The sequence below is a fragment of the Catharus ustulatus genome, unplaced genomic scaffold, assembly GCF_009819885.2.
Source record: "Catharus ustulatus isolate bCatUst1 unplaced genomic scaffold, bCatUst1.pri.v2 scaffold_104_arrow_ctg1, whole genome shotgun sequence".
Lineage (NCBI taxonomy): Eukaryota > Metazoa > Chordata > Aves > Passeriformes > Turdidae > Catharus > Catharus ustulatus.
Genome location: NW_024879451.1, coordinates 32,057 through 58,327, shown reverse-complemented (window position 1 = coordinate 58,327; position 26,271 = coordinate 32,057). Strand labels below are relative to the sequence as shown.

The following is a 26,271-nucleotide window of genomic DNA, read 5'->3' as shown; positions in this document are numbered from 1 at the left end:
TGGCCCATTAGCAGAATGTCTCCCGCAGAGATAAGGATCACTGCTCCCACCCTTAAGAGATGGTGATAGAATAGATACCTTTTATCACACTCTGTATTGTAACATGCAGCTTACAATCAGGTGTGGCTTATAATCGGGATCCCTATGGGCTGAGCAGTGGCTCACCATGTGCCTGTTCGCCCTCCCAGCGCTCCCAGTCCCCCCCTTTTGCCCTCCCAGCACTGCCAGAGCCCCCAGTAGCTCCCCAGGGGCTCGCAGGAGCTCCCCGAGCGGCGCTGCGGGACGCAGAGCGCGGGATGAGCCGGGACCGGTGCGGCTCCTCCTGCGGGTAAAGAGCAGTGGAGTTAGTCTGGACAGCGGGGCCGGTGCAGGGCTGGGCTCGGGCTTTGCAGAGAGAATCTCTGCAGCCGCTTCAAGAAGCGGCACGGGCGGCTGCTCCGGCTCCCTCACCCAAAACGTTCTGGGACCCCAAACTCTGCTGTGTGGGTTCCACACAGCCCAAACAGGGTTTGGGGTCCTGGCAGGGTTTGGGGTCTCAGCAGGGTGTGGAGTCCCAGCAGGGTCTGGTGTCCCACAGGGTTTGGGGTCCCGGCAGGTTTGGGGTCCCACAGCCCAGGATCGCGGCTCCCGGCGCTGGGGGGCAGGGGAGGAAGGACAGCAGTAGCGCGGGCTCCAGAGCCTCCCTCCCTTCTTCTCTTTTGGCTTTTTGGTTCCCACGGATTGTCGTCCCCCTGCCCCCACCCCACCTACACCTCCTTCCCTCTCGCCCCATCCGCTGTGGGAATTTTGGCCCAGTCCATGGTGCAGCCACTTTGTGCCCTCTCCAGATGACAATGAGGAAAATTCCAGAGAGGAAAGGGAAAAACCAACCCAGGACCCCCAAACCCAAACCGGGGGCAATTCTGGGATCAAATCTCCTTTACGGGGGTCTCATCCTGTTTTATTGGGGAGGTTGCTCCGCACTCAAATCAGATTCCGTTTTTGGGGTGCTCTGGGATTTCTGGTGTTCCTTCTCTCTTTTTGGGGTGCCAGTGCCCCTGGAAGAGCTGCTGGAAGAGCCCCCAGACCCAAACCCAGACCCAGCACAATTTTGGTGTCAAATCTCCTTCATTGGGGTGGAATCTCCTTTATTGGGGAGGGGGCTCCACACCCGAACCTGGTTCCATTTTCAGGGTGCTCCCCTGTATTTTTGGGGTGCTCTCTCTGTTTTTGGGGTGCCAGTGCCCCTCCTAGACCCGCTGGAAGAGCCCCCAGACCTGAACTCCAACCCCAACCCCAACCCAAACCCAAACTCAAATTCCAGCACAATTTTGGTATGAAATCTCCTTTATTGGGGAGGGGTCTCCACACTCGATCCCAGATCGGTTTTTGGTGTGTCCTGGGGATGCTCTGGGTTTTTTAGGGTGCTCTCTCTGTTTTTGGGGTGCCAGTACTCCTCGTAGACCTGCTGGAAGAGCTCCCTGCAGCGCACACGCCCCCTGAGGTGGGCACAGGCCAGGAAGAGCCCCCCCAATTTTCGGTGCAGGGCGTAGCTGGGCTCGGGGGGGGGCACCAGGCGGCCCCGCAGCATTTGGGGGAGCAGCCCCCGCACTCCCCGGGCTGTGCCCTGCGCCCCGAAATCGAACGGCTGCGCCCCCCAAAAGGGCTCCCCCAGCAGCAGCACAGCCTGGACATGCAGGGACTGCAGAGCCTGGGGGAGAACGGGGTGGAGATTGGGGGGAGAGACCCCAAAATTGGGGAGAGATCCTGAAATTGGGGAGAGACCCTGAAATTGGGGAGAGAGAGCCCAAAATTGGGGGGAGAGAGCCCGAAATTGGCGTTTGGGACCCTGAGATGAGGGGAGAGGGGCGTGAAGAAATGGTGGGCGGCAGGAATTGGGGTTACGGAATTCAAGGGGACCTGAAATTGGGGTGCATGGAATGAAGGGGGACCCGAAATTGGGGTTTGGGACCGGGGGTGGGGGGCGGGCAGGAATTGGGGGAGACCCCGAAATTGGGGGAGCAGGAACTGGGAGGGGCAGGAAATGGGGGGGAGCCAAAAATTGAGGGGACCAGAAATTGAGGATTGGGGGAGGGGGGGGCCAGGAAGTGTGGGGACCGAAAACTGGGGGGGACCGGAAATGGGGGGACTGGAAATCGGGGTGGACCGGAAATGGGGGCAGGAAATGGGGGGGGTGGAAATTGGGGTGGACCGGAAGTGTAGGGACCGGAAATTAGAGGGGATCCGGAAATGGGGGGGAGGAAGTGTGGGGACCCGAAACTGGGGGAAAATGAATTGGGGGGGGGGGGACCCGAAATTGGGGGGAAGAAATTCGGGGGGACTGTAAACTGGGGGGGGGGGAGGGGGGGAACCCCAAAATTGGGTGAGGGGAAAATCAAAATTGGGGTGAGAGACCCCAAAATTGGGGTTTGGGATCTAAAAATTTGGGGTGAAAGGAACAAAATGGGGCTGAAAGTGGACCCCAAAAATAGGAAAAACTCCAAAAATTTGGGGTGAAAGGACCCAAAATTAGGGTCAGGACAGAACTGAAAAATTGGGGAACCCCAAAATTGGGGTGAGGGACGATCCTAAAAATGGGAAACCCGAAAACTTGGGGTGAAAGGGGAGCCTAAAAACGGGGAAACCCTAAAATTTGGGGTGAAAGGACCCAAAACCGGGATCGGGGAGAACTGAAAAATAAGGAACCCCAAAATTCGGGGTGAAAGGAGACCCTAAAAATAGGAAAAACTCAAAATTTGGGGTGAAAGAAGCCAAAATTGGGATCAGGCCAAACTGAAAAATTGGGGAACCCCAAAATTGGGATGAGGGAGGATCCTAAAAATGGGAAAAACCCCAAAATTTGGGGTGATAAAACTGAAAATTGTGGTCAGGGAAGAACCAAAAAATGGTAAAGTCCCAAAATTTGGATGAGGGAGGAGCCCAAAATTGGGAAACCCCAAACTTTGGGGTGAAAATGCCCAGATTTGGGGTTTGCTCTCACCGGGGACTCAAAGCCCGTCAGGAATTTCAGCTCCTGGGATTTGCTGAGGATTTTCTGCTCATCCCGCTCAGCTGCAGCCTTGATCACCTGGAAAGCCCAAAATCCAGAATTCTGACCCCAAAATTTACAGCTCTGACCCTGAAATTCACAGTTCTGACCCCAAATTTGGCCTTTTTTACACTAATTTCTGTTTTTTCCCATTTTTCCCATAGAAATGCACAAAGAAATCGCCCAGAATGTTCTCTCAAAATTTCACAAAAATCTCACCAAATTTTAGACAAATCAAAAATCCCCAAATCTTCTGAAAATTCAACAAAATCCCCTCAAATCTGCACAAACCCCCCCAAAATCCCACAAAATTTCACAAAAATGCCCCCAAAATCCCCAAATTTTCACAAAATCCCACAAAATTTCCACAAAATCCTCAAATCTTCTCAAAATCTCCCAAAAATCCCACAAAATTTCCCCAAAACCCCCACAAAATCCTCAAATATTCACAAAATTTCACCAAATCCTCAAAATCTTCATAAAATCCCTCAAATCCCATAAACTCTGATCAAATCCCCAAAATATTCTCAAAATCCCCCAAAATGCTCCCCAAAAATCCCCCAAAAATCCCACAAAATTTCACAAAAATCTTCCCCTAAAATCCCCAAATATTCAAAAAAATTCCATAAAATCCCCAAATCTTCTCAAAATTTCACAAAATTATCTCAAATCTTCACAAAATCCCTCAAACCCTATAAAAATCCCACAAGATCCCACAAAATTTCCCCAAAATCCACCCTAAAAAGCCAAAAAATCCAAGAAAATTGCCCGAAAATCCCAATAAAGCCACAGAAATCCACCTAAAATCCCAAGAAATTTCCCGAAAATCCCCATGAAATTCTCCAAATTCCCTCCAAAATCCCCCAAAATTCAAAAAAACTCCCAAAATTCCCAATTTTTCCCTCAAATCTCAAAAACCCAAAAAATCCCCTCTAAATTACCAAAATTCCTCAAAAACCCCCCACAATTCCCAGAAAAACCCCCCAAAATTAAAAAAAATCTCCAAATTCCCAATTTTTTACCACAAATCCCACAAAATCCCAAAATTTTCCCAAAATCCCTCAAAATCCAACCCAAAATCTCCAAAATCCACAAAATCCCTCCAAAATTCCTCCAAAAATTCCCCACAATCCCATGAAATTCCCCCAAAATCCACCCAAAAATCCTCCAAAATTCAAGAAAATCTCCCCAAATTCCCCCCAAAATTTCCCAAACATCCATATTTCCCATTTTCCCCCCATTTCCCCCCAATTTTTCCCATTTTCCCCAGTTTTCTCCATCTTTTTCCCATTTCTCCCTCATTTATCCCCATTCTTCTCATTTTTTCCTGTTTTCCCCATTTCCCACTGTTTTTTCCCAAAATTCTCATTTTTTCCTCATTTTTTCCCCATTTTGTTCCAAAATCCCCATTCCCCCCCCCATTTTCTCACCATTTTCCGCCCAGATTCCTGGGTCTTTCCCACGTTTCCCTGATTTTCCCTTTTTTCCCCCTTTTTTCCCCATTTTTCCCCCATTCTGTCCCATTTTTCTCCCGATTTCCCCCCATTTTCCCTGTTTTTTTTTTCCAGTTTGCCCCATTTTCCCCATTTTTCCTCCAAAATTTCCATTTTTCTCCAAAATTCCCATTTTTCCCCAAATCCCCATTTTTTCCCATTTCCCCCTCTTTTTTTCCCAAAATTCCCATTTTCCCCCCATTTTTTTTCCCCAAATCCCCATTTCCCCCCTATTTTTCCATTTTTCTCCCAATTTTTTCCCATTTTTACACATTTTTCCCATTTTTTTCTAGTTTTCCCCCATTTTCGGCATCTTTTTCCCCAAAATCCCCACTTTTTCCCAAAGTCCCCATTTCCCCCATTTTTCCCCCATTTTTTCCACATTTCTTCCCATTTTCCCGTTTTTCCCATTTTTCTCAATTTTTTCCCATTTCTCCCTCATTTTTCCCTATTCTTCCTGGGTTTTTTTTGTGTTTTTCACAAAATTCCCATTTTTCCCCCATTTTTCCCCATTCTTTCCCCAAATACCCCATTTTTTCCCCAAATCCCCTTTTTTCCACATTTTTTTCCAATTTTCCCCCCATTTCCCCCATTTTTCCCCATTATTTCCCATTTTCCCTAATTTTTCCCATTTCCCCCCATTTCCCTGTTTTTTCCCTCATTTTTCTCCAAATTTCAATTTTCTTTCCCATTTTTCCAAAAATTCCCATTTTTTCCTCATTTTTTCCTCATTTTTCCCCATTTTTTCCCCAAATTCCCATTTTTTCCCCAAATTTCCCATTTTCCCCCCTTTTTCCCCCCCAAATTCCCATTTTTTCATAAAATCCCCATTTTCCCCCGTTTTTCCCCAAATTCTGTTTTTTTCCCTGTTTTTCCCCCATTTTTCCCCCATTTTTCCCCCGCTTTTCCCCAAATTCCCGTTTTTTCCCCAAATTCCCGTTTTTTCCCCAAATTCCCGTTTTTTCCCCATTTTTCCCAGTCTCCCTGTTTTTTCCCCCATTTCCCCCTCACCTCAATGTACAGGTCGGTGAATTCCCGCTCGAATTCCCGACACGCCCCAAAATCCAACAGCGTCACCTGGGGAAACAAACATTTAAAAAAAACTCCCAGAAAATGAAAAAAAATCCCAAGAAATAAATTTTTTTTTAAAATTCCAGAAAATAAAAAAATAATTCCCAGAAAAAAAATCCAGAAAATAAAAAAGATTGCAAATTTGGCCCAGTTGGGGTCAGTGCAGGGATCCCAAAAATCCCCCAAATCCCAGAAAAATCCCAGAAAAAAAAATCCCAGAAAAATCCCAGAAAATTAAAAAAAATCCCAGAAAAAAAAAATCCCAATAAATATAAATGAAATCTTAATAAATTAAAAAATCAAACAAAATTAAAAAAAAATTCCAATAAATATTTAGAAAATCCTAATAAATAGAAAAAAATCCTAGGAAATAAAAAAAATTCCAGAAAATAAAAAAAAATCCCAATAAACATTTTAAAAATCTAGAAAATAGAAAAATGCCAATAAAGAAAAAAAATCCCCGAAAATTAAAAAATCCCAGAACTTAAAAGAAAATACCAATAAATTTAAAAAAATCCCAGAAAATTAAAAAAATTCCCAGAAAAAAAAAAATCCCAGAAAATCCCCTTAAATGCCCCAAAAATCAATTTAAAATCCCTTTAAATGCCCCCCAAACCCCCAGATTTCCCCAAATTCCGAGTTTTTGGATTTGTTTGTCCCTCACCGTGTTTGACTGGGGCTCGTACAGGAATTTGGTCCAGTTGGGGTCGGTGCAAGGATCCCAAAAATCCCCAAAATCCCAGAAAAATCCCAGAAAAAAAACCCCAGAAAATAAAAAAAATCCCAGAAATTAAAATACAAAAAAAATTCCTAATAAATTTTTAACATCCAGAAAATAATAATTTAAAAAATCGTAATAAATTAAAAAATCCTAATAAATAAAAAAAAATCCCACGAAATAAAAAAACCCAATAAATAAAAAAATATTTCCAGAAAATAAAAAAAATCCCAATAAATATTTTTAGAAATCCTAAAAAAAAATTAAAAATCCCAGGAAATAAAAAAAACCCCCTCAATAAATTAAAAAAAATTCCAGAAAATAAAAAAAATTCCCAATAAATTAAAAAAAATCCAGAAAAAAAATCCCAGAAAATCCTAAAAAAATCCCAAGAATTCACCAGAAAATCTCCTTAAAATCCCCCAAACCCCTCCAACCCCCCAGATTTCCCCAAATTCAGAATTTTTTGGATTTCTTTGTCCCTCACCGTGTTTGATTGTGGCTCGTACAGGAAGTTGGCCCAGTTTGGGTCTGTCTGCATGAAGCGGAACTGGAACAGCTCCAGGAGGCAGAGCCGGAGCAGCTCTGAGCAGATCTGGGGAAAAGGAGGGGGTTGGGACCCCAAAAATCACAGAGAGCACAAAAAACAACCCCAAAATCCCCAAAATCCCACAGAGAAACAAAACTGAAAAAACCAAAAATCCTAAAAATCCCAAAAATCCCACAGAGCACCAAAAAAAAAATCACCAAAATCCCCAAATCCCCAAAATCCCACAGAGAAACAACAAAAAAAATCCCCAAATCCCCAGAGTACCAAAAAAACTTCCCAAAAACCCCAAAATCCCACAGAGCACCGGAAAAATCCCAAAAATTAGAGCATGAAAAAAATCCCAAATCCCAAAAATCCCACAGAGCCCAAAACCCCCAAAAATCCCACAGAGCACCAAAAAAAATCCCAAATCCCAAAAATCCCAAATCCCAAAAATCCCACAGAGCCCAAAAAAAATCCCAAAATCCCAACAATCCCCAAAATCCCACAAAGCACTAAAAAAATATCCCAAAAATCCCAGAGTACCAAAAATCCCCAAAGCACAAAAAAAACCCCAGAGTACAAAAAAACCCCAAAATCCCTTAGAGCACAAAAATCCCAAAAGCACAAAAAAATCCCCAGAGCACAAATCCCAGCCCTGAAACCCCCAAATCCTCCCCAAAACCCAAATTCAATCCCCCAAATCCCAAATTTCCACTCCCAAAACCCATGCCCAAGACCCAAAATCCCCCAAATCCCCAAAATCCCCCAAAATCCCCCAAATCCCAAATTCCATCCCTAAAACCCATCCCCAAAACCCCAAATTCCCCTGAAATCCACCCTGAAACCCCAAATTCCACCCTCAAAACTCCACATTCCATCCCTGAAATCCCAAATTTCCACCACCAAATTCCCCCAAAACTCCAAATCCCCCCCAAAAATCCAAATTTCATTCCCCAAATCCCAAAATCCATCACCAGAATCCATCCCCCAAATGCCAAATTTCCATTCCCCAAAACCCCAAATTCTCCCAAAACTCCAAAATCCATCCCCAAAATCCCAAATTCCATCCCCAAATCCCAAAATCCATCCCTGAACCCCCAAATTCCCCCCCAAAATCCCCTGAACCACAAATCCCAAACCCCTGAACCTAAAAATCCCAAATTTCCACCCTGAAAACTCATCCTCAAAAACCCAATTTCCCCCCAAATCTCAAATTCCACCCCCAAAATCCCAAATTTCCATTCCCCAAAACCCCAAATTCCAATTCCCAAATCCCAAATTCCATCCCCAAAACCCCAAAATCCACCCCTGAAACCCCAAATTCCAGCCCCAAATCCCAAATTCCAGCCCCAAATCCCAGATTTCCAGCCCCGAACCCCCAAATTTCCACCCCCAAATCCCAAAATTGCCCCCAATCCCCCAAATTTTGGGATTTCCCCTCCCAGAGTTTGGGGTCTCCCCCCCATCTTTGGGGTTCCCCTCCCCCCCCCCCTATTTTGGGTCCCCCCCCTATTTTGGGGTCCCAGCCATAAAAACCCCAAATCCTCCCAGCCCTCCATATTTGGGGTCCCATCCCCCAACCCCCCCATATTTTGGGATTTCCCCCCACCTCCACATTTGGGATTCCCCCCTCGTATTTTGGGGTCCCTCCCCCATTTTTGGGGTCTGCTCCCCATATTTGAGGTTTCCCCCATTTGGGGTCCTCCCTCATGTTTTGCCCCTCCCATATTTTGGGGTCTCTCCCCATATTTGGGGTCCCCTCCCCCATTTTGGGGTCCCCCACCACATTTTAGGGTCCCATCCCCCATATTTGGATCTCCCCCCATATTTTGGGGTCCCATCCCCCATATTTGGATCTCCCCCCATATTTTGGGGTCCCCCCCGTTTTTGGGTCCCCACCTGGTCCCGCCGCTCCTGGGGGAGCTCCCGGCACTGCTCCAGGGCCCCGCCCCTCCCCCACTCTGTGCAGAGCACCCGGCGGGAGCTGAGCTGGGGCAGCACCCGCGGCACTCGGAAAAACGGGTCGGACCCCAAAAGGGACCTGGGGGACCCCAAAAATAAAAATCAGAATAAATCCTAAAAATAACCAACCCAAAAACCCCGAAATCCCCAAAAAAATCCACCCCAAAATCACCAAAAATGGCAAAATTCCACCCAAAATCAGCAGAAATGACCCCAAAAACCACACCCCGAAAAGGGGTCGGACCTCAAAAGGGACCTGGGGGGCCCCAGAAATGGAAATCAGAATAAATCCTAAATATTCCATCCCATAAACCCCGAAATCCCCCAAAAAATCCACCCCAAAATCACCAAAAAAGGCAAAAATCCACCCAAAATCGGCAGAAATGACCCCAAAAACCGCACCCAGAAGAGGGGTCGGACCCCAAAAGAGACCTGGGGGGACCCTAAAAATGGAAATCAGAATAAATCCTAAATAATCCATCCCAAAAACCCCAAAATCCCCCCAAAAAATCCACCCCAAAATCACCAAAAATGGCAAAAATCCACCCAAAACCGGCAAAAATTACCCCAAAAACTGCGCCCAGGAAAAGGGGTCTCAGCCCAGAAGGGACCTGGGGACCCCAGAAATGGAAATCAGAAAAAATCTTAAATAATCCATTCCAAAAACTCCAAAATCCCAAAAAAAATCTACCCCAAAATCACCAAAAATGGCAAAATGGCAAAAATCCACCCAAAATCGGCAGAAATTACCCCAAAAACGGCACCAGGGAAAGGGGTCGGACCCCAAAAGGGACCTGGGGGGACCCCAAAAATAAAAATCAGAATAAATCCTAAAAATATCCAACCCAAAAACCCCGAAACCCCCAAAAAATCCACCCCAAAATCACTAAAATTACCCCAAAATACACCCCAAGATCACCAAAACGGTAAAAATTACCCCAAAAACCACAACCTGAAAAAGGGTCAGACCCCAGAAGGGACCTGGGGAAACCCCAAAAATGGAAAATTCAGAATAAATCCTAAATATTCCATCCCAAAAACCCCGAAATCCCCAAAAAAATACACCCCAAAATCACAAAAAAATGGCAAAAATCCACCCAAAATCGGCAGAAATAACCCAAAAACCACACCCAGAAAAGGGGTCGGACCTCAAAAGGGACCTGGGCGGACCTCAGAAATGGAAATCAGAATAAATCCTAAATATTCCAAACCATAAACCCCGAAATCCCCCAAAAAATCTACACCAAAATCACAAAAAATGGTAGAAATTACCCCAAAAACTGCACCAGGAAAAGGGGTCGGACCCCAAAAGGGACCTGGGGGACCCCAAAAATAAAAATCAGAATAAATCCTAAAAATATACAACCCAAAAACCCTGAAATCCCCCAAAAAATCCACCCCAAAATCACCAAAAATGGCAAAAATCCACCCAAAATCGGCAGAAATGACCCCAAAAACCACACCCAAAAAAGGGGTTCGAGCCCAGCAGGGACCTGGGGACCCCAAAAATGGAAATTCAATAAAAATCCTAAAAGATTCACCCCAAAATCCATCTCCGAAACCCCAAAAATCCCCACTAAAATTTCCCAAAAAATGCCCTAAAATCCCCCTAAAACCACCCTAAAAGCCCCCAAACCTCCCCCAAAACCTCCCCAAAATCCAATAAACCCCAAATTCCATCCCCAAACCCCAAAATCCACCCCAAAATCCACACTAAAATCCCACATTTCCCCGAAAACCCCAAAAATTCCCCCCCAAAAAACCCCAAAGTCCCCTAAAACCCCCCAAATCAATCCCTGAAATCCCAAAATCCACCCATTAAACCCCAAATTTCCCCATTCCCTTAAAATCCCCCTAAACACGTCCCAAAAAATGCCCTAGAATTCCCCAAACCTCCCCCAAAATCCCCTAAAAACACCCAAAAACCCCTTAAAGACCCCAAAATCCAACCCTGAAATCAAAAATCCCCCAAACTCTCCCCAAATCCACCCCAAAACCTCTAAAAACATCACCAAAAGCTCCCTAAAACCACCCCAAATCCCCTAAATACCCCAAAAAACCCCACAATCCCCCAAACACTCCCCAAACCCCCCCCAAACCCCAAAAAAAACCCCAAGAAATCTCAAAAAACCCCCGAAACCCAAATTCCATCCCCAAAACACCAAAATCCCTGAAAATCACCCCTAAAAAATCCAAAAAAATGCCCTAAAACTGCCCAAACCTTCCCCAAAAAACCCTAAACCCCCCCAAAAAAACCCAAAAACCCCCCAAAAACCCCCCAAAAGCCTCAAAATCCCCCAAAACCCCAAAATCCAACCAAAACCCCTAAAAAGTTTATGAAAAGTGCCCTAAAACCTCCCAAAAAAAACCCCAAAAATCCCAAACTCCCCCAAAAATCCCCTACAATCCCCCAAAAAACCCCAAAAATTCCCCCAAAATCCCTAAAAACATCCCCAAAAATGCTCTAAAATTGCCCTGAAATCCCCTAAAATGTCCCCAAAAAGCCCCAAAATACCCCCAAAAACCCCCAAAAAATCCCAAAACTCCACCAAATCCCCAAAATCCCCCCAAGTCCCCCAAAAAACTCTAAAAAACCCAAAAACTCCCTAAACCCCCTCAAGTCCCCCCAAGAAAACCCCACAAAACTCCTCCAAAGAAATCCCAAAATCCCCCCAAAAAACCCCAGAAAGTCCCAAAAAATCCCAAAAAATCGCAAAGTCCCAAAAAACCCCAAAAAAATCCCGAAGTCCCCAAAACCCTCCTAAAATCCCCCCAAAACCCCACAAAAACCCTAAAACCCCACAAAACCCCCTTAAAAACCCCAAAAAATCCCAAAAATCCCGCAAAACAACCCCAAAAAACCAACCCCCCTCAAAACCCCTAAAAACCTGCAACCCCCACCAAAAAAACCCAAAAAGTCCCAAAAAACCCTAAAAATATCCAAAAAATCCCCCAAAAACCCTAAAAAATCCCAAAAAATCCCCACGAAGTACCAAAAAACCCCACAGACTCCCATAAAAATCCCCAAAAATCTCAACCTCCCACAAAAAAACCCCCAAAAACCCAAAAAAACCTCCCAAAAACCCTAAAACCCCCCAACGTCCCCTCAAACCCCCCCCAAAAAAAATCCCCAAAACCTCCAAACCCCCCAAAACCCAAAAAAACCCCAAAAAAAACCACCCCAAAACCCCTAAAACCCCCCAACATCCCCCCAAAAAAATCCCAAAAAATCCCAAAAATCCCCAAAGCCCCAAAATGCCCCAAATCCCCACCAACTGTGAGTTTTACCGGAATCGCTGAGTGCTCTGAGCCTCCCTCCTGTAGTCGCACTCCAGCTCCAGCTCACGCTGCAGCGAGCGCAGCGAGGGACCCGCGAACAGGCCTGGGGAATAGAAATAAAATAGAAATAGAAATAGGAATATGAATATAAATATATAAAAATAAATAAAAGTAAAAATAAAAATAGAAAATAACAGTGAACGCAGCGACGGACCCGCGAACAGGTCTGGGGAAAGAGAAATTAAATAGAAATTAAATAGAAATTTAAATAGAAATAGAAATATATAAAAATAAAAATAAAAATAAAATAAAAATAAAAATAAAAATAAAAATAAAAATAAAAATAAAAATAAATACAAGTAAAATTAAAAATACAAAATAACAGCGAGTGCAGCGATGGACCCGCAAACAGGCCTGGGGTGGAAAAAATTAAATAGAAATAAATAGAAATAAAAATACAAATAAATAAAAATAAAAATGAAAATAAAAATAAATATAAAAACTAAAATTAAAATTAAAATAACAGTGAGTGCAGCGAGGGACCCACGAACAGGTCTGGATAAATAAAAACAGAAACTAAATATAAATATAAATGGAAATAAAAATAGAAAAAATAAAAATTAAAATTAAAATTTAGAAAAAAGTAAAAATAAAAATATAGAATAACAGCGATCGCAGTGACGGGCCGTGAACAGGCCTGGATAAACAGAAATAAAAACTAAATATAAATTTAAATATAAATATAAATGTAAATAGAAAGAGAAATAGGAATGTAAATAGAAATGTAAATAGAAATAGAAATAGAAAATAGAATAGAAATAGAAATAGAAAATAATAGTGAGCGCAGGAACGGACCTGCGAATAGGCCAGGGACAGGGAGAAATAAAACAGAAATAAAAATTATAAATAAAATAAAAATAAAAGTAAAAATAAAAGTAAAAATAAAAGTAAAAATAAAAGTAAAAATAAAAGTAAAAATAAAAGTAAAAATAAAAATAGAAAATAACAGCAAGCGCAGCGAGGGACCTGCGAACAGTCCTGGGACAGGGAGAAATTAAATAGAAATAAAATATGAATAAAAATAAAAATAAAAATACAACTAGAAATAGAAAATAAAAAATAACAGCGACTGCAGGGAGAGCACCGCAAACAGACCTGGGATGGGGAGAAAGAAAATAAAAATATAATTTAAAATACAGATAGAAATGGAAATAGAAATAAAAATAGAAACAGAAATAGAAATATAAAATAAGAGCACCCGCAGGGATGGGCCCGGGAACAGACCTGGGACAGGGAGAAATAAATAAAAATAAAAATAAAAATAAATTAAAAAAAAAACAAACAGTGCCCCCAGGGACGGGTCTGCGAACAGACCTGGGGGAGAGAAAAATAAAAATAAAAGTGAAAATAAAAGTAGAAATAAAAATAATAGTGAAAATAAAAGTAGAAATAAAAATAAAAATAAAAATAGAAACAAAGATAGAAATAAAAAGAGAAAATAAAAAATACAAAATATATGAAATACATAAAATATAATACATAATATAATATAAAATAACTGAGGGGTCAGCAGGGTCAACAGATTTTGGGTTATTTTGGGTTATTTTGGGGTGATTTGGGGTTATTTTGGATTATTTTGGGTTATTTTGGGGTGATTTGGGTTATTTTGGATGATTTTGGGTATTTTGGGTATTTTTGTCACCTTTGGGCAGCCCAGGGCTCAAGCTCAGCAGGGTCAGCAGATTTTCGATGTCACTGCCGATGCTGCGCGCGACGCCGGGGTACTGAGGGGACCCAAAATTCCCCAAATTACAAAAATTCTGCCCAAATTCTGTCCCAAATTCCCCAAATTCCCAAAATTCCACTCAAATTCCCACCCAAATTCCCAAAATTCCAAAAATTCCACCCAAATTCTGCCCAAATTCCCACCCCAATTCCTATAATTTTGCCCGAAATTCCCAAAATTTCCATTCCAAAGTCTAAAAATTCTGCCCAAATTCCCAAAATTCCAACTTTCCTGCCCAAATTCCCCAAATCCACACCCAAATTCCCCAAACACCCAAAATTCCCACCCAAATTCCCAAAATTCCCCACCAAACTCCCAAAATTCTGCCCAAATTCCCCAAATTCTGCCCAAAATTCCCAAAATTCCTCTCAAATCCCGCAATTCCAGCCCCAATTCCCAAAATTCCCACCCAAATTCCCAAAATTCCCAAAATTCCCACCCAAATTCTCAACATCCCAGCACAAATTCCCAAAAATCTTCCAAAATTCCCTAAATTTCCACCCAAATTTAAAATTTCAGCCCAAATTCCCAAAATTCCACCCGAATTCCCAAAATTCCCACCCAAATTTCCAAATCTCCTGCCCAAATTCCCAAAATTCCCACACAAATTCCAGCCCAAATTCCCAAATTCGACCCCAAATTCCACTCCTGAACCTCCAAATTTCCACCTGAATTCCCAAAACCCTCCCCAATTTCCCCCAGAATTCCCCAATCTCCAAAACCCCCAAACCCCAGCCCAAATTCCCATTTCCCCCCCAAAATTCCCATTTTTCCCCAAATTCCTGGTATTTTTTCCCCCCAAATTCTCCCCAGATCTCCAATCTCCATTATTTCCCTCCCAAATCCCCACTTCCCCCCCCCTTTTTAGTTTTTTTCCCCCAAATCCCGATTTTTTTACCCAAATCCCATTTTTATTATTACTTTTATTATAATTTTTATTTTATTTTTATTTCAATTTTTATTTCTATTTTTATTTCCATTTCTATTTTCATTTTTATTTGCATTTGTATTTTTATTTCTATTTTTATTTTTATTTCTATTTCTATTTTTATTCCTATTTCTATTTTTATTTTTATTTTATTTTTATTTCCATTTTTATTTCTATTTCTATTTTTATTTCCATTTCTATTTTTATTTCTATTTCTATTTTTATTCCTATTTCTGTTTTTATTTTTATTTTTATTTTATTTCCATTTTTATTTCTATTTCTATTTTTATTTCTATTTTTATTCCTATTTCTATTTTTATTTTCATTTTTACTTTTCTTTCTATTTCTATTTTCATTCCTATTTCTATTTTTATTTTTATTTTTTTTTATTTTCATTTTTATTTTTATTTTTATTTTTTATTCCCATTTTTATTTCTATTTCTATTTTTATTTTTATTCCTATTTCTACTTTTATTTCTATTTTTAGTTTTATTATTATTTCTATTTTTATTTTTAGTTCGAGTTCTATTTTAATTTTAATTTTAATTTATATTTTTTATTTATTTTTATTTAATTTTAATTTCAATTTTTATTTTTATTTTAACGTAATTCTATTTTTAATTTTAATTCCAATTTTTTGTTTTTATTTCTATTTTTATTTTTATTTAAATTTAAATTTAAAATTTAAATTTAATTTTAATGTTAATGTTAATTGAATTTAATGGATTTCTCTCTCCCCACCTGTATTTTCAGAGCCACCTCCGTGCCGTCGCGGAGCCGCCCCCGATGGACCTGGCCCAGGGACGCTGCGGCCACCGGAACGTTCTGGAACTCCTGGAGCTGCTCCTGCCAGCCAGGACCCAGCTCAGCCTCCAGCACAGCCTGGGGGACACAAAAATATCCAAAAATAGCAAATTCCCAAAAAAAAACCCCGTGAAAATATCATAAAGTGTCATAAAATAACAAAAAATCCTAAAAAATTCTATAAAAATCCTATAAAATCCCATTAAAAATTCCATAAAAATCCCATACAATCCAATAAAATCCCATAAAAATCACATTAAAAATCTCATTTAAAATGCTATAAAATCCCATTAAAACCCCATTAAAATCCTATAAAAATCCCATAAGATCCCATAAAAATTCTATAAAAATCCCAAAAAAATTCCATAAAATCCCATAAAAATCCCATTAAAAATCCCATTAAAAATCCCATAAAATCCCATTAAAAATAAAAAAAAAATGCCAGTGAAAATCCCACGAAATCCTATAAAAATCCCATTAAAAATCCTATAAAACTAAAAAAAAAATCCCATTAAAAATCCTATAAAACTAAAAAAAAAATCCCATTAAAAATCCTATAAATATTAAAATAAAAATCCCATAAAAATCCCGGGCCCAGCTCCTGCTCCAGCACAGCCTGGGGGACACAAAAAATCCCATAAAATCCCAAAATTCAACAAAACTCCCCAAAAATCCCAAAAAATCCTGGTGTAAATCCCATAAAATATCAAAAATTGATTAAAATCCTATAACAATCCAATAAAAATTGCCCAAATTCCCATAATATTACCCCAAAACATCCCCCAAAAATATCCCTGAAATCCTCCCCAATTCATCCTAAAATCCCATAAACTCCCCCAAAATCACAAATAAACATCAAATCCCAATAAAAATATCCTCAAAATCCCAATAAACTCCCCAAAAAAACCCCAAACCCCAATAAATCCCAATAGACCCCAATAAACCACAACAAATCCAAATAAAACCCCCAATAAACCCCATAAAACCCGAAATCCCATAAAACCCTATAAAAACCCTATAAAAACCCCATAAAATCCCAATAAAACCCCACAGATCCAGTTCTGTCAGCCTGGCCTGCGCTCTGCGCTCTGCCAGAGCCTGACCCCAATAAATCCCAATAGATCCCAATAAACCCCGTTAAAACCCCAATAAAAACCCCAAATCCCATAAAAACCCTATAAAAATCCTATAAAACCCTATAAAAACCCTACAAACCCGGCTCTGCCAGCCAGGCATGGGCTCTGCGCTCTGCCGGAGCCGCGCCAGGATCCGCTGCAGCTGCGGGGTCAGCACCGACGAGTCTGCGGGGTTTAGGATTTGTGGGGTCACCTATGGGGTCACTTACGGGGTTATGGGGTCAGTTATGGGGTTATGGAATTGGTTTATGGGCTTGGTTTCTGGGTTTGGTTTATGGGGTTATGCAATTGGTTTATGGGATTGGTTTATGGGGTTTGTGGGGTTATGGGGCTGGTTTATGGGGGTTTATTGGGTTGGCTTATGGGATTGGTTTATGGGGTTATGGGGTTTATGGGATTGGTTTATGGGGTTTATGGGGTTATGGGATTGGTTTATGGGATTGGTTTATGGGATTAGTTTATGGGGTTATGGGATTGGTTATGGGGTTATGGGATTGGTTTATGGCATTATGGGGTTGGTTTATGGGATTGGTTTATGGGACTATGGGGTTTATGGGATTGGTTTATGGTGTTATGGGGTTGGTTTATGGGATTGGTTTATCAGATTGGTTTATGAGGTTATGGGGTTATGGGGCTGGTTATGGGGTTATGGGATTGGTTTATGGGATGGGAGACCCCAAATCCCACCCTGTTGCTGCGGGGTCAGCAGGGACCAGTCTGAGGGGTTATTTATGGGATTGGTTTTTGGGATTTGTTGGGGTTTATTGGGGTGATTTGGGATATTTTTGGGATATATTTTAGGATATTTTGGGGTGATTTAGGGTTTTTAGGATCCCCACCTGCCATGCTGAGGAACTGGCCCAGTTTCAGAGCTGCCCCCCGGGCCCGGCTCAGCGCGGCCACCAAACGCTCGGCAGTGGCTTCGGACAGGAGGGGGGGGGAGCCCGGACCTGAGGGGAGAAATTGGGGAGGGGGGGGTACCCCAAAATTGGGGAGGGGGAGACGAAATTGGAGGTGGGGGTGTCAAAAATGGGCACGGGGACCCCAAAATTGGGGAGGGGGAACTGAAATTGGGTGTGGGGAACCAAAACTGGGGAGAGGGAACCTAAATAGGGGAGGGGAACCCCTAAATTCAGGGTGAGACCCCAAAATTGGGGAGGGGGAACCCGAAATTGGGGGTGGGGACCCCAAATTGGGGAAGGGGAACCCAAAATTGGGGAGGGGACCCCCAAAATGGGGATGGGGCTGAAATGAGACCCCAAAATGGGTCTGGGGGATTTGGGAGATCAGCCCCAATTGGGTCTGTGGTCTCAGCAGGATTTTGGGGATCCCCAGTTGGGTCTGGGGTCTCAGGAGGATTTGGGGGGTCGCCAATTGGGTCTAGGGTCTCAGCAGGATTTGAGGGGATCCCCAGTTGAGTCTGGGGTCTCGGGGGTCCCCAATTGGGTCTGGAGTCTCAGGGGTCCCCAGTTTGGTCTGGGGTCTCGGGGGTCTCTCACTCACCCCGGGGCCGCTCCTGCCCCCGCAGCCGTGTCCGGGCGGCCTCGGCCAGAGCCCCCAGACCCAATTCCAGAGCCAGCCCTGGAGGGGGGGGAGGGAAACTGGGAACTGAAACTGGGAACTGAAACTGGGACACCCCAAACTGGGAATTCAAACTGGGAACTCCAACTGGGACACCCCAAACTGGGACCCCCAACCCCAAACTGGGAATTCAAACTGGGAACCCCAACCCCAAACTGGGACCCCCCAAAGCCCCCAGCCCCAATTCCAGAACCAGCCCGGGGGTGGGGGGGATATGACACCAATGGGGGACCCCAAAATCCCAGTGCTCCCAGTTCCCATTCCCAGTCATTCCCAGTCACTCCTAGTCCCTCCCAGTCCCCTCCCAGTCCCCCCCAATCCCCTCCCAGTCCCTCCCAGTGCCTCCCAGATTGCCCAGTACCTCCCATGGCCGCAGCCCGCCCCACCCGGCTCACGGGCACGGGGTGCTCCCGGCGCCTTCCGCCGCCCTGGCGGGGGGGGGGGACAGAGTGAGGGGACCCCAAAAACAGCCGGGACACCCCAAAAATACCGGGACCCCCAAAAAAACCACCGGGACCCCCAACAAAACCACCGGGACCCCCCCAAAAACTGCCGGGACACCCCAAAAATACCGGGACCCCCCAAAAGACCACCGGGACACCGCCAAATATCAGAACCCCCCCAAAAAATACCGGGATCCCCCAACAAGAGCTGGGATCTCCCCAAAAACAACCGGGACCTCCCAAAATCGGGGCTCCTCAAAAAGAGCCGAGACCCCTCCAAATATCGAGACCTCCCCAAAAATATTCTGGGACCACCACAATAGCGGGACCCCCAAAAAAGCCAGCGGGGACACCCCCAAAAATACCGGGACCCCCCAAAAAATATCGGAACCCCCCAAACACCGGGACCCCCTCAAAAAGCGGAACCCCACCAAAAAAAAAGTGGGACTCCCAAAAATATTTACTGGGACCCCCCCCCAGATACCAGAACCCCCCAATACGGGGAGCCCTCCAAATTTGGGGACCCCCAAAAACAGCCGAGACCCCTCCCCAAATATCGGAACCACCACAAAGCGAGCCGGGACCCCCCCCCCACAATCACTGACCTGGTCCCGGGGGGCGTCCCGCTCCCCAGGGGGGTCCCGGGCCGGTTTTGGGGAGGGGTCCCGGGGGGGGTCAGGGCCGAGCCCCCGCTGGGGCCCCCCCGAGGGACGGAACCCCCGCAGGGACCCCCGGGAGAGAGCCCGGAACAGCATCGGGAACTGGGGGAGGCTCAGGAATTGGGGAGGGGTCTCAGGAATTTGGGGATCAGGAATTGGGGGGATCAGGAATTTGGGGGGGGTCTCAGGAATTTGGGGGGGTCTCAGGAATTTGGGGGGGTGCTCAGGAATTCGGGAAGAAAATCGGGAGGGCTCAGGAATGGAGGGGGAAATTTAGGGGGGGGCGTCGGGAATTGGGGAGGGGGTCTGGAATTACGGGGTCGGGATTGGGGGGTCTCGGGGAAGGTGAAGGGGAATTTTGGGGGGGGGATCTCGGACACGGCTGGGGGGGGTCACGAGGATTTTGGGGGGGGGTCCCGGCGGCGTTTTTGGGGGGCGGGGGTTTGGGGATTTTTCGGGAGAGTCTCGAAGGGGTCTTGGGGAGGTTTGGGGGTTTCAGGGACGGTTTTGGGGGGGTCTCAGGGGGGTTTTTTGGGGGAGGGTCTCGGAGGGGTCTCAAGGGGGTCTGGGGGTCTCAGGGATATTTGGGGGGGGGCGGGTCTCAGGGGTATTTTTGGAGTCCCGGGGGTCCCGGCCCGGCCCCGTTCCCGCGCTCCCCGCGTGTCCTTGCGCCGCTTCCGGGTTTGAACGTCCCGCCCTCCAGCCCCGCCCCCTCCCTACAAGAACCAATCAGAGCCGAGTACCTCGCTTAGGCCACGCCCACTCAGGGACAGACAGCGCCCCCTTGCGGCTCCTTAGCGTGCCAGCGCCCCCTGGCGGATTTGGGGGGAACCGCCGGGACCCCTCCCCAAAATGGGGGGGCCTGGACCACCCCAAATTCCCCAGAACCCCCCTAAAACCCCGAAAACCCCCAAATCCCCCAAATCCAATCCAAATCCTCCCAAATGGCCCTCAAACCTCCCCAATTTCCCCCCAGACCTCTCCAAGAGCCCCCAAACTCCCCCAAATTCTTCCCAAAAAACCACAACCCCCCAAAAAAAACCCCACAAAATCCCCCCAAAAAACAAACAAAAAAATCCCAACCCCCCACACACACCCCCCAGGACCCCCCAAACTCCCCCAGGGCACCCCCAGGATTCCCCAACACCCCCCCCCGGACCCCTCAGAACACCTCAAAATACCCCCAGGATTCCCCAAACCCCCCCCGGACCCCCTCAGGGCACCCCAAAATCCTGCCAGGTTGCCCCCAAACCCCCACAGGATTCCCCAAACCCCCTCAGGATGCCCCCAACCCCCCCCCACGATACCCCGAAATGCCCCCAGGACACCCCAAATCCCCCCAGACTCTCCCAGGGCACCCCCAGAATTCCCCAAACACCCCCAGGACCCCCTCAGGGCACCCCCAAATCATCCCACGATACCCCCAAACTCCCCCAAACCCCCCAGGACCCCCTCAAACCCTCCCGGCCGGTTTCGGGGTGCAGCAGGTGCTTTTATTACATTTGTACATCAGCGGGGCCCCCCCGGATCTTTATGGCTTGTGCTGGGGGAAAGGGGGGGCGGGACCTCCAAATTTGGGTTTGGGGGAGGGGGACAGAACCCCAAAAGTGAGCGGTTGGGGGGGCTGGGACCCCAAAACCAGGATTTGAGAAGGACTGGGACCCCAAAGGATTTGAGAAGGACTGGGACCCCAAACCCAGAATTTGGGACCCCAAAATCGGGATTTGGGAAAGACTGGGACCCCAAAACCGCAATTTGGAACCCCAAACCCAGAGCTCAAGACCCCAAAACCGGGATTTGGGGAGGACCAGGACCCCACAACTGGGGGTGCAGGGGGGGTCAGGACCTCAAACCGAGGGTCCGGGGGGCCAGGACCCCAGAATTGGGGGTTCAGGGGGGGTCAGGAACCCAAACCTGTGGTTTGGGAAGGACCGGGACTCCACAATTGAGGTTTGGGGGGGGCCAGGACCCCAAACCCAGAGCTCAGGACCCCAAAACCAGAATTTGGGAAGGATTGGGACCCCAAACCTGGGTCCAGGACCCCAAAACCGGGATTTGGGAAGGACTGGGACCCCAGAATTGGGGTTTAGGAGGACCAGGACCCCAAACTGAGGGTTTCAGGGTGGGTCAGAACCCCAAACTGGGGATCCAGGGGGGGCCAGGACCCCAGAATTGGGGGTCAGGGGGGGTCAGGACCCCAAACCGGGGGTCCAGGTGGGTTCAGGACCATAAAACCAGGATTTGGGATGGACCAGGACCCCAACCCAGTGGTCCAGGGGGGGTCACTTCTGCCGGGGCCACTCGGGCTCGCCCCAGGGGAGCCCCTCGTCCGTGGAGGACATGGTCAGGAGCCCCTGGTGCCACCGGGCCAGCTCGGCGTGTTCCTGGCTACTGGTGGCCAGAGCCCGTAGCCAGCCCTGCATGTCCTCCTGGAGAGGCAAAAATGGGGTGAGGGATCCCGAAAATGGGATCAGGCACCCCGGAAACGGGGTGAGGGACCCCGAAAATGGGGTTAGAGGGAGAGAAAATGGGGTGACGGACACCAAAAATGGGGTTGGAGAGATGGAAAATGGAGTGAGAGGGACCGAAAATGGGGTGAGACCCCAAAATTTCCCAAATTCTCCCATTTGGACCCAAAATTTCCCCAAAATTCCCTTTAGAGACCCCAAAATTCCTAAAATTCTTAAGTTTGGACACAAAATCCCCAAAATTCCCATCAAAGATCCCAAAATTCCCAAGTTTGGACCCAAAATTCCCAAAATTTCTCACATTTGCACTCAAAATTTCCCAAAAATCCCTAAAAATTCCATTTTGGGACCCCAAAATCCCCAAGTCTGGAACCAAAATTCCACCAAAATCCCCTTTAGAGACCCCAAAATTCCCCAAATTCTCAAGTATGAACCCAAAATACCCAAATTTTCCCCCAGACATCCCAAAATCACCAAAAATCCCCTCCAGAGATCACAAAATTCCCTTTTGGGACCCCAAAATTCCCAAGTTTGGACCCAAAATTCTCAAATTTGGACTAAAATTTCCAAATTTTCCCTTTAAGGACCCAAAAATTCCCAGAAATTCCCTTTAAGGACCCCAATAATTCCCCTATAGAGACCCTGAGATCCCCTCAGAGCCTCTATAGGTGCCCCCAGACCCCCCCTGATCCCCTATAGAGACCCCCAGCCCTGCTCCTATCCCCTATAAACCCCCCAAATCCCCTATAGAGACCCCCAGACCCCCCCAAAATCCCCTACAGGGATCCCCCTATCCCTTATAGACTGCCCAGATGCCCCAGATCCCCCCAAACCCCTACAGATCACCAATAACCCCCCCAAATCCCCTATAGACCCCCCCAGATCCCCTATGGAACCCCCAAATCCCCTATAGACCCCCCCCAGATCCCCTATGGAACCCCCAGATCCCCTATAGTCCCCCAGACCAATTTTAGGGACCCCCAGACCCCCCCAACCCTTATAGAGATCCCCTACAGATCCCCCCAAATGCCCTACAGAGACCTCCAGACGCCCCCAAACCCCTATAGATCCCCTATAACCCACCCCAAACCCCTATAGATCCCCTACAACCCACCCCAAACCCCTATAGCCCCCCCAAATCCCCTATAGGGATCCCCCAATCCCCTAAAGCCCCTCCCCCAAGTCCCCTTTAGGGACCCCCACACCCCCCCAAACCCCTATAGACCCCCATAACCCCCTCTAAACCCCCTACAGAGACGCACAGACCTCCCCCCATGCCATACAGACCCCCCGAAATCCCCCAAATCCTACACAGAGACCTCCAGCTCCCTTATAGACCTCTCCCCATCCCCTTTAGGGAGCCACAGACTCCTCCAAACCCCTACAGATCCCCTATAAACCCCCTGTAGGCAACCCCAGACCCCAAACCCCCCCAGACCCCTATATATCCCCTATACATCCCCTGAACATCCCAGATCGCCTCCCCAAAGCCCCAAAAAGCACCGTCCCCAAACACCCCGCAGACCGCTCCAAATCCCCTATACGGACCCCCCGGAACCCCCTCAGGCCCGTAATCGCCCCAGTCCCCCAGAGATACCCTATAGATCCCCTACAGATCCCCTATAGATCCCCCCCAGCCCCACCGTAGATCTCGGAAATGCTGGAGCCGGGCAGGGGGAAACGGGACCAAAAATGGCGGCGCCCTCTGAGGCCACTTCCGGGCGTTCTGCACATGCGCAAGGCGAACGCGCCAGTAGATGGGCGGGGCCTCGAGGGGAAAAAAAATGAACCGAGAGCGGTGATTGGTGGAGATGAAAGAAAGGGGCGGGTCAGGAAAAGGGCTGAAAGTGCGAGAGGAAAGGGGCGTGGCCAAAGCGCCGCGCGAGCCTAAAAGGATTGGATTAAAACACCAAAAAGTGCCTTAAACGCAGCCTAAATCCGCTAGGTCTGGTCTAAGATCACCTAAGTGCAGCCTAAATCCTCCAGATCTGGTCTAAAATCACCTCAAATGCAGCCTGCTCCTGCCGCGCTCTCCTCACTGCGCCGCTCTTGGGAGCTCCTGCGAGCCCCTGGGGAGGTACTGGGGGCCCTGGGAGGGCGAACTGGGGGGCACTGGGGTTTCTGGGGCGCCCTCTCTGTTTTTGGCGTGCCGTGCTCCTCGTAGACCCGCGGAAGAGCCCCCATACCCAATCCCAACCCGATTTTGAGGTGAAATCTCCTTTTTTGGGGAGGGCGCTCTGCACATTCTTCACAGCTTGGCAGAGCCTTTGAACTCAGCCCCAGGTAGCAGCCCCGGCACTCCCGCCTGCCCCCGGCTGGCGTGGCTCAGAGCGCGGCTCAGCATGCGGATCTCGTGGCTGGCACTTCTGGGTTGGCAAATTCCCGAAATTTCTCCATGTATAAGGCACTCCAGATTATAAGGCGCACTTCTGGTTTCGATCAAAGTTTTAGTCCAAAGGTTGTGCCTTACAGTCATGAAATTGCTGTAAATCCCTCCCTCTGAATTAGTAGAATTCTGGAATTAAGAGGCTCTCAGGCCAGGATATGGGGATAGGAATAATAGTTCTTTGCTTATATATATATATATACTCACATATATATATAAATAATTTATATATATGCATATATAGATGTAAGTATATATATATAAAAATATATGTGTGTATATATATCTAGAGCGAGGCAAATGAAGCACCAAGAGCTGTGGAATTAACAACAAACACAAAAAGAACCCAGAGCCAAAAGGCACCAACCCCCCCTCCCTGAGCTGGTTCTGATCTCCTGGGGTTCTCCCCACGCCCCCCCTCTGAGAGAAAACTCCCCAAAAATCAGGGGGGTTCCCCTCCCCCATGCCCAGGACCATCAGTGCTCCTCAGCACGTCAGTGGGAAAAAGTTCCACAGAAGAAACCAAAAAAGACCCCAAAGTGCTTCCTGAGTGACCAGGAGTGACCACTGCATGACCAGTAATCGCCCTAAATGACCCTAAAGTGCTCACTGAGTGACCACAGGGGACCATTGAATGAGCAATAATCACCCTAAATGACCCCAAAGTGCTCCCTGTGTGGCCACAGGTGACCATTGAATGACCAATAATCACCCTAAATGAACCCAAAGTGCCCCCTGAGGGACCAGGAGCGACCATGAATGGCCACAACCCCAAACTGCCTCCCAAATGACCCAAAATCAACCCAAAAAGCCCAAAAAATGCCCCAAAATGGCCCAAAGTGAATGCTGAGTGACCCATGAGTGACCCTGAGTGACCACAGCCCTAAACTGCCTCCCAAATGACCCAAAAAGCCCCAAAAATACCCCAAAATGGCCCACAGTGACCCCTGAGTAACCCAGGAGTGACCTATGAATGACCCCGAGTGACCACAGCCCTAAACTGCCTCCCAAATGACCCCAAAAGGCCTGGAAATGCCCCAAAATGGCCCACAGTGACCTCTGAGAGACCACAGGTGACCACTGAATGACCAAGAGTGACCCTAAATTATCCCAAACTTCCCCATAGAGACCAAGAGCGACCACAAAGACCCCAAAGCGCCCCAAAAATGCCCCAAAATTGAGCCAAAAAGCCCTAAAAATGCTCCAAAATGGCCCCCAGTGACTGGTAAGTGACCACTGTGTGACCCCAGGTGACCCCTGAGTGACCCCTGAGTGACCGTTAACCCTTGGCCTCCAGCAGCAGCTGCTGCTCCTGCGGGGTCACCTTGGGCAGTTCCACCTGCGAGAAAAAAAAGACAAAATTCACCCAAATTCACCCAAAATTATCCCAAAATTATCCCAAAATTACCCCAAAATTCACCCAAATTCACCTAAAATTCACCCAAAATTCACCCAAAATAACCCCAAATTATTCCCAAAAGTCACCCAAAACTCACCCAAAAGTACCCCAAATTACCCCAAAATTCACCCAAAATTCACCCAAAAGTCACCCAAAATTATCCCAAAATTCACCCCAAATTCACCCAAAATAACCCCAAAATTACCCCAAATTATCCCCAAATTTACCTCAAAATTCACCCAAAATTCACCCAAATTACCCCCAAATTATCCCAATATTCACCCAAAATTATCCCAAAATTCACCCCAAATTCACCCAAAATAACCCCAAAATTACCCCAAATTATCCCCAAATTTACCTCAAAATTCACCCAAAATTCACCCAAATTACCCCCAAATTATCCCAATATTCACCCAAAATTATCCCCAAAATTCACCGAAATTATCCCAATATTCACCCAAAATTACCCCAAATTATCCCAAGATTACCCCAAAATTCCCTGCTAAAATCCCCGTTTTTCACCCCAAAAGCCCCAGACTTTTTCCCAAAATCCCATTTTTTCGCCCCACATCCCCTCCCCGCACCTGGCCGGGCCGCT

The 26,271-nt window shown here is 46.5% G+C and overlaps 2 protein-coding genes across 4 annotated transcripts; one reads left to right on the top strand and one right to left on the bottom strand.

The window, feature by feature from the left end:
• Positions 1-1,308: 1,308 nt before the first annotated feature.
• Positions 1,309-20,196, bottom strand: LOC117011290 (atypical kinase COQ8B, mitochondrial-like). Of its 3 annotated transcripts, none has more exons than XM_033086658.2 (13): positions 20,164-20,196; positions 18,680-18,746; positions 18,241-18,318; positions 17,577-17,687; positions 16,817-16,902; positions 15,539-15,679; positions 13,786-13,867; positions 12,093-12,186; positions 8,742-8,883; positions 6,798-6,905; positions 5,533-5,598; positions 2,981-3,067; positions 1,309-1,690 (listed from the first exon to the last, which is right to left on the bottom strand). In XM_033086658.2, the coding sequence occupies exons 2-13, from the start codon at positions 18,684-18,686 to the stop codon at positions 1,328-1,330; spliced, it is 1,365 nt and encodes a 454-aa protein (XP_032942549.1). In that variant the 5' UTR covers positions 18,687-18,746; positions 20,164-20,196; the 3' UTR covers positions 1,309-1,327. The 3 variants fall into 3 exon arrangements, with proteins under 3 accessions (XP_032942549.1, XP_032942547.1, XP_032942548.1); XM_033086656.1 differs by lacking the exon at positions 20,164-20,196 and adding an exon at positions 19,367-19,738; XM_033086657.1 differs by lacking the exons at positions 18,241-18,318; positions 20,164-20,196 and adding an exon at positions 19,367-19,738.
• Positions 20,197-20,272: 76 nt separating this feature from the next.
• On the top strand, positions 20,273-22,089 carry LOC117011289 (collagen alpha-1(XXIII) chain-like). Its single transcript, XM_033086655.1, has 3 exons — positions 20,273-20,280; positions 20,867-21,868; positions 21,911-22,089. The coding sequence occupies exons 1-3, from the start codon at positions 20,273-20,275 to the stop codon at positions 21,912-21,914; spliced, it is 1,014 nt and encodes a 337-aa protein (XP_032942546.1). The 3' UTR covers positions 21,915-22,089.
• The last annotated feature ends 4,182 nt before the right edge of the window (positions 22,090-26,271 follow it).